General features: G+C 40.5%; 1 protein-coding gene across 1 annotated transcript in view; it reads left to right on the top strand.

The window, feature by feature from the left end:
• gucy1a2 (guanylate cyclase 1, soluble, alpha 2) overlaps positions 1–5,093 on the top strand; it is a 40,001-nt gene extending 34,908 nt beyond the window's left edge. The window contains exons 8-9 of the mRNA XM_034604502.1: positions 4,112–4,266; positions 4,440–5,093. Coding sequence (XP_034460393.1) covers positions 4,112–4,266; positions 4,440–4,659 — 375 coding nt within the window. The 3' untranslated portion in view covers positions 4,660–5,093. The remainder of the gene's footprint in view (positions 1–4,111; positions 4,267–4,439) is intronic.
• The last annotated feature ends 8,839 nt before the right edge of the window (positions 5,094–13,932 follow it).

The following is a 13,932-nucleotide window of genomic DNA, read 5'->3' as shown; positions in this document are numbered from 1 at the left end:
TTTTATTGTATTTGGTCCTATTACAGGACTAGACTGGTGTTATTCTATATCTTTCTTCCTGTGGACAACTCTAAGGAAATAGAAATAGTCTTTGGTGCACCGTGCACCTCTGTTCGAGCAACTTTTTATAAAAACGACACTGTTTATTTCAGAAAATGTCTGAACCTTTTTAAAATTGAAAATATTGTGGCTTTTGGTCTTTTCATGGAATTTTGAGACTGAGAAAAAACATTTATTTATTTTCTTGCCGCTGCGATCATTCGCTTTTGACTTGTTTAAAAATAAACTTAAATAATTACTTGGCTGGAACAAAGCGTGTATGTGTGAGAGAGAGAGCAGCTAAGACAGATAGCTGCTGAATAACAGACAGGACACTGTTCTGTGTACTGCTGTGCTCCTAACATTGTCCATTTGTCTCAAAATAGAAATGCCTTGCCAAGCATTTTTGGCCTGGTCTCTTGCTCTTGCTCTTCCCCTTTCTCTCCCTCTCTCTTTCCTCTTCCCCTCTGTATCTGTCCCGCACCTCCACACTTTCCTCTGCAGCCTAAACCCACCCCTTTCATTTCACTCTGCAGTTTCCTTTCCCCTCAGTTTTTTCGACCTGCTTTTCGACATATTGCGCTCTCTGTTTTGCTCTCCTCTCCTCTTTTCTTATCTATCGTCTCTTCATGTTGGTATGAAGGAGAGTTATAGGGATATTCAACACTTCAGCATGATAAATGCTGTTCAGTGAGTGCACTCAACTCCAGTTATACAAACTAGTATGAGAGCTGTGATAGAGAGCTGAGAGAAAATGTTTAGCGAGAGAGAGAGAGAGAGAGAGAGAGATCCAGGGACAGAGAGATAAATATACAGAGGAGTGAAATGTCAAGAGAGAAACACATACAGAAACCAAACATTGATCATTGTTTTCATCTGTGTTACTGCTGCACTTGGCAGGCTTGTAGCATGAGTGTGCTCATGTTAGTGTCGATATCTGAGTACCTTTATTGTAGGTGTTAAAGGGGAATTCCGGTATTTTTCCACCTGGGCTCTATGTTTATAGATGTGGGTGTGTAAATGAATGGAATCGGTCTAGGAGTTCACCTCCGCTGGCCGTCGCAACATAATGTCAGTGGCTACAATGTAATCTTATGGGGCAACTGCGACAGTCCACGTAACGTCAACTAGAAGTAATTTTTTTTACCAATTAAAGGCTCAAATTTTTATTCTGCATCTTGGCAACATCACACATGTCTTGCTGAACCATTCATCTACACACCCACATTTATAAACAGGGCCCAGGTCGAAAATGTTCCCTTTAATAGGGCTTGTGCTCAACTGTTAATGGTTTACTAACCATACATGTAAGTTGTAGAAACTATAGTAACTTCTATACATGTTCACATCTACACTTTCTGAATGAGATTATTATTACATTTATAAAAATCTACAGGGCTATATTTTGTTGTTTATGTGTGTTTCTGAGGACCTTTGCACATTAAACATTAATTCAGCATTAGCTGAGCACTCTGGATTTAGAAATGATCAGGATCTTGTCATGCCAAACAAACGTGGAACATTCAGTTCCAGAAATAAGTTTTAAGTGAGAATTAAAGAACAAATCGGGATCAAAGATGAAAAGAAGTTCAACTGTGTGGTCATTGTAGAATCACCATGGTGCTGTGCTATATGGGATCCGCTGTTTCTATTGTCTGGTCCATCCCTCTTGTATCCATAAGGATTAGCTAAATAACAGAAACACTCCTCATAATGTGCACAAACTACATCCTCAAAATAATCATAGATCGGAATCAAGACCTCTGTAAAACGAGCTGACTATTACCTTTGACAACTCTGTGTTAGCCCCCACCCAGACTGCTAGGAAACTGGGTGTGACACTCGATAGTCAACTCTCCCTTAATGCCAACTTTATTGCAACAACATGTTCCTGTAGTTACATGCTGCACAACATCAGGAGAATACGTCCCCTTCTCACTCAGAAGGCGGCGCAGGTTCTGGTCCAGGCTCTGGTCATCTCACGCCTAGACTATTGTAACTCCCTCCTGGCAGGTCTACCTGCTAGTGCCATCCGACCTCTGCAGCTCATCCAGAATGCAGCAGCTCGACTGGTCTTTAACCTAAGTTCACTCACACTACTCCGCTCCTCCGCTCCCTTCAATGGTTACCAGTGGCTGCCCGCATCCATTTCAAAACATTAGTACTTGCGTACCGTGCTGCGAACGGATCGGGTCCAGTCTACATCTAGGACATGGTCAAACGTTACCCCCCAGCCCGTCCACTCCGCTCTGCATCTGCCAATCGGCTTGTTGCTCCCTCACTGCGAGCTAAATACTCAACAAAATCACGACTGTTTGCTGTCCTGGCTCCTAAATGGTGGAACGAGCTCCCCAATGACATCAGGACAGCAGAAAGTCTATACATCTCCCGCCGCAAACTATAAACACATCCCTCCTTACTATACCTTGAATAAAAAAACTTACTTATAGCACTTTGTAGTTTGGCTTTCTTGAAGAAAATGTTACTTTCTTGATTCTTGTTGTTCTGGGTTTGTACCCTCATGGTTGAATGCACTTATTATAAGTTGCTTTGGATAAATGCGTCAGCTAAATGAAATGTTATGTAATGTAAAACAAAAACTGAACATTTCAATCTTAACACAAGTATGGTTATCTGCAGGACTGGGTGTACCTAATAAACTGGTACCTGAGTGATTGAAACAACAATGACTCTATAACAACTTCCTCCTCTCTCTGCCTCTTTCTATCTCCGTCTCCTCATCCTCCCGTCAGTTTGGCCGGAGGCTGGACTGTGATTTGTTGCCGCACCATTTGCTCATTGGCTTGCAGAGCACCATGTGCTGTGGATGCTGACTCACAGCAAAAGAGGAGGGGAAGAGTGTATGAGTTGTTACCGTGTCTGCGTTTTGAGACCAAGAAATAAAAGAGGAGAGTGGGCGCTGGATACAGACTTGTTTGTGTGTCTGTGAGTGGTTGTCTGTTGTGGAGACAGACAAGTGCACGGCCATCTGGAAGCAGTTTAGCTGAAAATAGGTCACAGTGGTGCACCTACCAGCTCGTGCGCCCTCGCTTTCTGTCTCTAGCGGTTTCTTTCTCTCTTCCAATGATGTCTAGGTTTTACCATCAAAATATACGTTTAATCTCTCTCTCTCTGTCTCCATTGTCTTTCTCTCTGTCCTTCCATCCGTCTCTGCTCTTTCTACCTCACTACCCCCATCGCATGTTGTTGCCATGACTACCTTGTACTGTGCTGGCATGCCGACAGTGGCGTTGGTTGCCGAGGCGATGAGATGCTCAAGTGGAGCTTTAGAAATCTACTGGGTGCCACTGGCTGTTGTGCGTGCACATTTGTGTGTGAGCATGTGTGTGTTGTATATGCATATGTGATGACTAGTGGATGAGATCAATAGGTCGGTTCAGAACAAAATAGCCTTTGTGCTGCAGGAGAGGCGCGCATGAACGAATGTCATCAGTTCAGTTCAGAGAGATGATCTAACCCATTATTATTCACAACAGAGTCAGGTGTGTTGTGGTAAAGGTTAGTTATCTTAGATGACAGGAGGGATTAAATTCATGCACTGAACAAGAGTTTGCTGACATTGACTAACAGTGAGAAAAGATCAGGACTACAACTAAGGATTTTCTTTAACAGTTGAAGCATCTTTGAAGCATCTGCTGATCAGTTTCTTGATTAATTGTTTATAGAATATCTAATTGTGGAAAAATCTAGGAGGGGCGTAATAAGCTTCCTTCGTCTCGTCACCTAAACCCCTTCACTCAACGTCCATTTGTTTCTCCTCAACATCCCATATATCAATTCCCATTCAAACCTTCAAATCACTTATTTTTAGGACCTGGTCCTAGTTAATGTAGTGAAGCCACAATAACGACAGGAGCTGCCTAACTTTTTTTTTCAGGTCAAGTGCAGCATTTTCCAAAATATGAATAAAATAATATTTCGACTGTTTTTTTTTTTTTATTGTGCTTATTACATTGTTGTTCTGATCCCTCTACCTCTCTTCTATCTCTTTCTTTTTATTTCTCCACAATCTTCTCCCACCAACTTCTTCCCCTTCCTGTATCTCCTACAGCTGAGGATAGGTATCCACACAGGCTCAGTGCTGGCAGGTGTGGTCGGGGTTAAAATGCCACGTTACTGCCTGTTTGGGAACAATGTGACACTTGCCAGCAAGTTTGAATCGGGGAGCCATCCGAGGTGTATCAATGTTAGTCCCACAACTTACCAGTAAGTACCTGCAAACATACAATCCTCCAGTAGACTTATAGTATACACAATTTCATTATGTATACATGTTTTCTTTTAACGTATTCTCTCCTCTCCTCTCCTCTCCTCTACTCTCCTCTCCTCTCCTCTCCTCTCCTCTCCTCTCCTCTCCTCTCCTCTCCTCTCCTCTCCAGGTTGCTGAAGGATGACCATTCTTTTTCGTTCATCCCTCGCTCACGATTGGAGCTCCCTGATAATTTTCCCAAAGAGATCCCAGGGATGTGTTACTTCCTGGAGGCAGGGACGTCTCACAGCCATGCGTCGTTGACCAGCTCCCGCTCTGCTCCCCCAGCCTCTATGAGGAAAGTCTCCTACAGTATCGGGACCATGTTTCTAAGAGAAACAAGTTTGTAGGCCTCGTACACAGACTGGGATGCGCAGGTATTCAGTATGCGAGAGGCTGGATTTGGACCTGGGGAACACGCAGCGGATCGATCGCTCGGATCTTTGGATATGCAATATGCATTACATAAAGACTTGGATTAAGGCCTGTGGGACGGCCTGTGTGAAACCTTAAAAAAACATGCCCTCATATCCCCCTGTGAGAGGGAGACATGGTTCAAAAGACTTGAGTCACAGCAACATGGAGCCTTCCCCAGGGAAGTGTACTGATTAGTGGAGAAACCTTAAAATAAAACTTGATATCCAGCTGGATTCCTCAGCTTCATGTGTGGTGTCCAGCTCTCTCCAGTGGTCCTCTCTCCTAAATGCGACCATTACTTGGATCTAAAGCTTGGAAAAAACCTGGAGAGAGACCATTTACATGACCAGTGTTGCAATCATTAACGTTGGAATTGCGCAAGTAGAACAAATCCAGTCTCCGTTAACAAAGTGGACGCTGAGGAACGAAGTTGTTCGAACTCATGGTAGATAACAACATGGCTTCTTGTATGAGGATGACCACTGCTGACGAACACTACAGCTCCCCTTACTCGCCTTCCAACTGTCCCGAAATCATGTCATGCTTTACTAAACACGCTCCTAACATCTGCTGCTTGTAACACCCATCCGCCCACCTCGGACCAGTTGGTCGGGCGGAGAGAGACTAATGAGAGGCACAATTAAGGAGATAGATTTGAAAAGGGGTCATTAAAGGATAAATGCCAAAAAAACACAAAAAAAACAAATGCTGATCTTAAGAGCCTTTTCTGCTTCTAACCCACAGCAAACTGTAACCAACAATGATCCAGCCATTTCATTGCAGGTAATATGTTTAGGACTGAAATTTATTCCCAGCTCAGTGCCTTTTTACTGCTCAAATCAGGACAAAAACAATATGGATTCATTTGAAATATTTGAAAAGGAAAAAAGAAGACGGAGCGCTTCATATATCTTGCGGTTCCCAGATAGCGCATCTGTGTGTCATTAGCTACACAGGAGAGTCATGGATTTGTATGAGAGAATGTTACGTGCCAAAGTTTATGAGCCACATTTAAACCCTTGATCTTGCAAGTCACTGGTACCTTATCCCAGCAACCTACCGGGAATCCCAACAAGCTGTGCATTTTATTTTGACACAGTCATTGTTACTATTATTGACTAGCAACATAAATCAAGCGCTCCTCGAAGTGATCAAATATTTGAAATTCGATCCATCTGTTTTAATCCAGATCAACCAATAATAAACACAATATAGTACTAATAATACAGTACTATACTAACTTGTACATGTAGTCACAGTATGCACGCTTGACACGGTTCACATTTACATATATAATCTTTTTTAATTGCATTGTTTTTTACCACATGGATACAAAAAAAGCATATACTAGCCCCTTGCAAATATAACTAACAGGATTCAAAATTCAAGTCTACTGGTTTATTGGTAGACTGAAGATGACTTACTCACCATGGAAATCACAGGCTTTTCAAATGCTTCAGCGTAGCTAAGTATCCGACACACTGGAAAAAGAAATTCAAGTTTTTGAAGGGTTAAAGTTGTCTTTGAATATTTTACCGAATTGCCCACTTGGGTAAATATTTGATGTAACTTGCATTACATTGCTGCCAGTGTTGTCCAAAAGTGAAGTACAAATCAAATTTCAATACCAGAGTTCGAATGAGTGGCAGTTTACAAGCTGACAGAAAGTAATATTACATTTTTAAATGTTAAATGAAATGTTTATATCATCAAAAGAGGTACACAGAGAGTTTTGAACATAACCTAAATCGAACTTGTTGTTGATGACTAAATCATAATAATAATAATAATAATAGATAGATAAATATTTAATTAATTCAAATAATTGTTTAAAATGGCAAAATACACTTTTGAGAGTGTGAAACATGAAGAACACGTTGCCATTTCACTACATTTTGCCAAACTACGTGCTGGTTGCTGAGCCTCCAAAAGATGTCATGTAATGTGCCAGTTGAATTCTGAGATCACATCAGCAGCTTTTTCAGTAAAGGTTCGGTTCCCACTGCCTGTTTGAGACGTTGCGGTAGTGAAACACTTTGTCAACTCACTGATCCGAGGTAGCAAAATGATCATTGCTTGCTAGCTTAACACATCTTAGCAGGAAAATATCAGACAGGTAATTTACTTCTGACACAAAAACTAAACTAAAGAGCATTGTGTCCGCGAACTGAGACTGACACCAGCACTACAATTTGCCGTATAAGAGGAAATTGTAGGGGAAATAGAAAAGTCAAAATGATCTGCCATTGTGAGAAACCTATGATGGAGTATAAGGGTCACTTAAAAAGAAAGAAATTCAGATTTTTTGAGAATCAAGCCATGATATTATGAGAATAAAGTTGTTATATAACGAGAAATCTAAATGCGTAATTTTACTGTATAGTTGTTATATTACGAGGATAAAGTGATACTATAATGAGAATAATGTTGTAAGAGAGATACAGGCTTTACTCTCATAATATTATGACTTTCTCATAAAAAATTACATCTATATTACTTTACTCTCTTAGTATTAGGACTTTATTTTTCTTGTAATATTACAACTATATTCTCATAATGTTATTACTTTATTTTTCGTTGTATTACTACATTATTTTCTCATTTTTGGTTCTTCGATATGGCCCTAACACTCCATCATGGAACCAGAAGTTGGTTCACTATTGATTAGATCAGAAGAATTAGATTTATTTAGCAGATAGCATCAAACAGTAGCATCAAAAACACTTTCACTTTTACATCACATGTTCTTTGAAGATCTTGCTAGCAATGAAAACAGACAGTTTTGCTAACAAAGAAAACAAATATATTTTTGAGAATATTTTTTCATATACCCCATACTTACTCATATTCCCATAAACAAAAATAAGTCAATCCAATATTTAGTTTAGTTTCCTATGGCTTAAAGTATACTATGCATTATAGAATTAACAATGGACAAGTCAATAAATGCACCTGAAGATAAATCCAGTCAGTCTTTAGCCTAAATTTATCAGGAATTGTGACAGAAATAAAATGCGTGCATTACCTCTTAACCAGGTTCCATTGTTTTGTGGGCCAACCTTGACATATTAAGCCAAGGGATTGAATCTATCAGCATCTCAGAAAAAAAACTAATGCTTTGTGGGTGTTGCGAAGCCCATGGTAAGCAACGGCTAAACACGTCCAGAACCCAGAAAAAAAATCCAGCTAGCTACCGAGGAAACTGAGAATGGATCGTCCGTGTCTCATGCACATAACCGATTTCACAACCATATTAAAAGAAGGTGTAGCTGCAGGAGGTATATTTTTGGGCCAGTGACGTCTGTGCATACAATGCTTGTGTGCTCTGAGAAATGTTACGCTGCGGAAAAAGGATGACATTTTTTGTGTACACCCAGTTGTCGTGTTTACTTCACTGCGGATCAGAGCTGAGGCCATCTGGCTTCATAAACCTGAAGGTCTTTACATAGTTGTTTGCTGCAATATTTAAAATCTTGTATATATAACCTTTAAAGACAAGTGGCAACTCAGAACTTAAATCAGTAGATTATTTTTAGTGGAGGCTCCATGTGATGAAAGCAGCATCATTTTGTTCACATTTGAATCCTTTGCAGCAACAGAGACAAGTTCCTGAGACCAAAACGTTCAGTAACATTTATACTTTTTGTGGTAATATAGAGAACCAGAATTTGCAACACCCACCTGTGACATCAAAAGTAGCTGATCATAAGGTAATAGAATAATTGCCCCTTATTAATGTGGATTACACCAGAAATACATGGTAGGTAGCAATTGGACATTATTTGTGGAAGATGCACAGCAACAGAGCCTCATATTACAGTGTTCAACATCCACATACTCAAGAAAAGAATAGTTATTATACAAGATTATTGAAGAATGATGAGTACGTGCCAGTTAATGATGGTCAATCATGACCACAGTGTGAACAGTGATAGCCATCGTTGCTATATTTGGCTGCCATTAAAAGCCTTGAATTAAATGAACATTTTCATAAACAATTGCAAAACATGTTAAATATACTGTGGGAAAATGGAGCATGGGCACGACTATTTTCTTCTGTCCGACACAAAGGGCAGAATTTCCTGAAGGTCCTAACACAGTGGAGTAGGTGAAGCAGTCTTAAGTGTATTTGACAGTTGAGCCTGCGGGGTTGGTCTTTTTTCCAAGGGATGATTTCCCATATAGAGTGTGCTCTCCAGCTGTCACCCTGGTACCATTCTACACAGCATACATGCATTAATGTGTACGTAATAAATCTGCTGTAGCATAAATCTAGTGCAGGTGTCATTTACACTCAACTTCAGCTGGTGTCTGATTTCTGCATCTAGGCTAAATAAAGGATGTTACAGCAGCGTTACGCCCACTCAACTTGTGTCCAATGCTCATGTCTCCAAGTGTGTAAAAATCCTGGCGTAAGATTAGACATTTGGTCAAAGCTTTCACGTCTTGCTGATGCGGAGGTGATGCAGTTACTGGTTCTCTGCAGTGTTGTCAGTCATGGACCATTAGTCTGAACTGTAATTCATACACAGGCACACATCGCAGTTACAGTGGCAATACAACCAAGCTATGCTGTCGAAACTTTGTCAAACACAAACGTTGTCGTTAGCCTGTCGTGAGTGGGGGCGGGCCCAGTGTCGATTTAGATGAAGCCATAAGTGCAGAAACTCTGTGTGTGTGTGTGTCAAACGCTATAAGAACCATAGACTGTGAATAAAGATGGACGACACAACAGCTGCCGCCTTAAAGCTGGCTGCATAAATCCTGCCTCCTCCATGTTGGCGGATGGGACACGTTAGTCATAGTCATAGTTATTTGATGCTATAAAAACTATAGTTTTTTTTTTCTATCTTTATTCAAGAGCACGCTCTCTCTGTTTGAGAACAGGACTTTTTCACGTACAGATTTTGTAACGCTCTCACTCAAACCCCTGTGCTTGCACTCAAATATATCCTGTTTGTTCTTAGATTTCCTGCACTCCAGCTCCAGCTCCCCGTGCTCACGCTGCATCTGTGCAAGCGTGAAACGTCTGCTCTCGGATTTCTGCTCCGCTCTTTGATATTTTTTCTTGTGCGCTTTGAATTTATTTTGAGTTTTGAGTGAAAGCATTGCAAAATCTGAAGGTGAAATCAATAAGTCCTGCTCTCAAATTGAAAATCAATATGAAATGTCATGATTGACTCCATCAGTCAATTGTTACTGTGCAGACTCTGGCTCCAAATGGGCTAGTAACCAGGATAATTTGGCTTTATTTGTGGATAGTGGAAAGAAGCAGTGACGTGTCGTGTCGTCCATCTTTATACAGAGTCTGAGAGCATACTGAGTTTCGCAATATACAAACGTAGAATAATGGCCTACTGTACCTGTATTTAATATATTAAATCTGAAAAATGAAAACTGTAATAAAATGATATGCTATATTTCTTTGGTATAATTCACAAAATGATTTGAGATGTTTTACATTTTCCACTGCTTTGTCTTATTTTGCAGCCAGTACATTGTGTCAGTATCTGTGCCATCTGGAGTAAGGCTGGTGTTCCCAACATCCCAATGACACACAAAACCTTCCTACCCTCGAGTAAAGTAATTTTTTTCAATAATCAAAGAACATTTGGGGATTTTTCATTGACACTATTGTAATATTTTTCATTCTACATCACATTTTGAATGATTTTCTTTATCTTGATGAGCATGACACTGTCATTTTTATTGAAGAAAAAAGTTCCTTAACATGTGTTTTCTGCAGGACATTGTTATAAAGTGTCTTGTTGCCAAGATCAAGCTCATCCCCACTGACTCACGGTGCAGTGGGTCTGGTCCCAGTTGGTCTGACATTAGCCTCATTTTAACAGCAGGAACAAACATGATTGATGCTTGTTGACCATCACATGAGAGTAGTAGCTAGTTCTGTGACATTTGTTCTTCAGCTTAGGTTAAAACAAACAAAATATTTGTGAAAGTGATCATCATTTCTCTTTCTGACCTCACATTGGGAACTATACAGGCCGATGTCATGTGTCAAAAATCTGGTCATTGTTTTGTACTATGATATGATATCACATTGCAGACGTGCAGATTTGACCCTGGACACTAGAATCAGGTTTGTATGAGGAAGAGGCTGAATGACAGCTGTTGGTTTCTGACTGATATTAAGGGAACATCTTCTGTCTTACATGATGTAAATAAAAAAAACACAAGTATCTTTAATAAGGAAGAAAGACTCTGGCTGTTCCTGTTCATAAATGCATTTTAACATTTGTATAAACATGAATGTGTGAGTGTGTGTGTGTGATAAAAGTAAAAACAAAAGACAAAGACATTTGGTTTTGGGTTACATTAATTGGAAACACTAAATTGAGTGTAGGTGTGAAAGGTTGTTTCTGTATGTCGGCCCTGTGATACGCTGGCGACATGTCCAGGGTGTACCCTGCCTCTCACCCAGTGTCAGCTGGGATTGGCTCCAAGGCCAACTCCCCCCCGTGACCCTCAAAAGGATAAGCGGTATATGCAGTTAAATAACCATGCCCAAAAGTGTAAAATAAAAATATAGTTATATAAAACGATTGCAACAGGAAGTTGGAAGGTTTAAAATCAAATTTCAAAAATGTCCAAAGGGTTGAAGGGGACTTAATATAAGGGTGTGCTGTATTTTGTTCCACGAGTCAGGTGCACTAAAAGAAAAGGCAGATTTTCCGAGTTAAATGCCATCAGTTCAGTGAGTGTTATCAATAGTTTATTTAGGTACATTTACAGGTTCCATCACAGTGTAGCTTGGATTAATGAAACACAGTCGCAGAATGTGCCAGATGGATCCTGATCATTAGGCAGGATGAATCCGAAGATCATAATTTGTTGGACCTGGCAAAATTTCCTTAATCTTAGTTTGTGTGTGTGTGTTGTCATTGTCTCACTTTAGCTTCTTCGCTTCATGTCGGGTTTTGCAGGTGCTTTCGTTCCTCAGCTTCAGTGATTTACAGTGAGATGAGCCACTGAACCCTCTAACTGTTTCGAAATGTTTGCCAATACACACTGGAGCTGGTATTGCCTTAGTGCTGATGAGCTCCACACTGAGAATCGAATAAACCTCATGCTTTTTGGGCAAGTTAACCAGGTTTATCCAGTCTGGTTGTGTCACATAGTCATAACTTGAATCAACAAACCTATCACATGGAAAGAGGAGCAGCTCCAAGCCTCAACATTTAATTTTAAGATTTGATTTTAGATTAGTTCTGTCAGCTGCTGCTTTAATTAAACTTGAATGAGTACTAAGTAATCATAAACCTTTTCACAGCCGACATTTTGACTGATCACAGTTACTAATGACATTAGTTGTCGCTCTGTCAGCCAACATGCTCATCTCCAGGACTCTGACAGGAAAGCAGCTACCCTGAATTCAGCCATCATTAATTTTGGGGTATTTACACCTGTGCTGCTCCAGCTGTGATGTGTCAAAGTGTCAAAATGTGAGAAATCCCTGATGGCAGAGTCAACACAATCAATAATAGGTTTTTGAGGCCAGTTTTGCATATACAAAGATAATACTGGAGATCATTTCACTGCCTGCACAGTTGTCTCAAGAACAATATGATTTTACTCCCTCCTCAACCAAAGAGGGGTTTTCATTGTTCAGTTATTCCACATTTCTCCCTGCAACACAGAGCTCCTGCTTCCAAAAACAAGAATTATCACAAGAGGTTGAAATTCCTCATTAAATGTGCAGTGTGTAGGATTTAGGTGAAAAGGATCTATTGGCCGAAATTAAAATATAAAATAATCCTAAAGTTGGTAATCCTGGAAAAGCTAGCAAGAGCAGGCTACAACCAATACATCATGTCTCCGCCTATCAGCCCTCTTTTAAAATATGTCCCCAACAACACATGAACGCACTGTGCATTCACTTGCTCCTTGGAAGGTCCCAGATCCAGAGATTTGAGATTTTTGCTCCGACGTGGGTATGTTCATGTGCTTTGAAGTCAGAGTGTGCAAAGAACATGTTGAAAACAAATTGTGTTGAAGGGTATGAGTTTAAATTACAGCTGATACCTCTTTGGTTTATAAGTGATGAGGTCACCCCAACGTTTTCATGTTTTGACTTAAGATGGTGTTCACGCAAATATTCGCAGTTGGGAGCTATTTTTTTCAATTATACGGACACCACATCAAACACTTGCTAACCAGCCTATCGTCTCTACTTCAGCAGTGTACAGCCTTTTCCCACACCTTTATCTTAAGCTTTCCTTTCACAAAGGAATAACGCAGCAGGAGATTCTTCAGTCAGAGACGCTCACAACAACACAGACATCTCAGGTGACGGGAGGCACAGCCTGCAGAGGTAGGATGTAACATATTGATTCTGCTACAGAGATTACGTGTTTTTGTTTACAATGAATTCTGCAGAAGATCCTTCGAACATTCTGGGAGGAAAAAGGTTCTCGGTCTCACATACAGCCCCTCCGGAGAATGTCCAGAGATTGAAGAGCATGTCTGAAAGCAGCTTATGTCTCTCCAGCTGGACGCCGGTCATGCCCAGTGAGAACACGGGGAGCAGGCAGGTCGGTTGGTGACAGAGAGGTACAGTATATATACCAGCAAATCATTTCATTTGGTCCAAATGAAATGTAAAGGAGGTGATGTAAGCCAACTATTAAAGGGTAGTTTCAGAGAACCAATCTGAGCAACGCTAACAAACTGTGTTTTTTAATTTACAGCCTGCCTGCGATGTGCAAAATGAAACTGGTTGCCATGTAAACTTAGATAACAAGCAGGTATTTTGAATTTAACAGTCAAAAAAATCTTAAGCCAAAAGCCTAAATGCTCAGTGACAATTTCAGTGATGTCGTTTCTTTCACCCACCCTTCTTCAGTTGTATCCCATCCTCTCCTCATTCCTCTGACCCTCCAACTCCCCATACATCCACCCATCCTCCCTTTATCTTTTACCCCCTCACACCCTCCATATATGTAAATATGCCTACATTACATTAATTGGCCCATGGGAGGGTTTGAATATTTCACATGGACCGTCCTACGTGCAGAGGGCTGTGAGCACGGGTTGTGGCATAACATCGCACAAGCTAACGTGCAAATGAAAACAAATGGTATGGATGAATGAACAAAGGTCATGTAATTTACACACTGAGCCTGTCATATTAGCCAAATGAAGGGGGCTGAGTCATGGGGGTGCTGACAGTTTAACAGTTGAACATG

The sequence above is a fragment of the Hippoglossus hippoglossus genome, chromosome 13 (assembly GCF_009819705.1).
Source record: "Hippoglossus hippoglossus isolate fHipHip1 chromosome 13, fHipHip1.pri, whole genome shotgun sequence".
Classification (NCBI taxonomy): Eukaryota; Metazoa; Chordata; class Actinopteri; order Pleuronectiformes; family Pleuronectidae; genus Hippoglossus; species Hippoglossus hippoglossus.
Note: the sequence above shows the minus strand (reverse complement) of the source record. Positions and strands in the feature narration are given on the sequence as shown.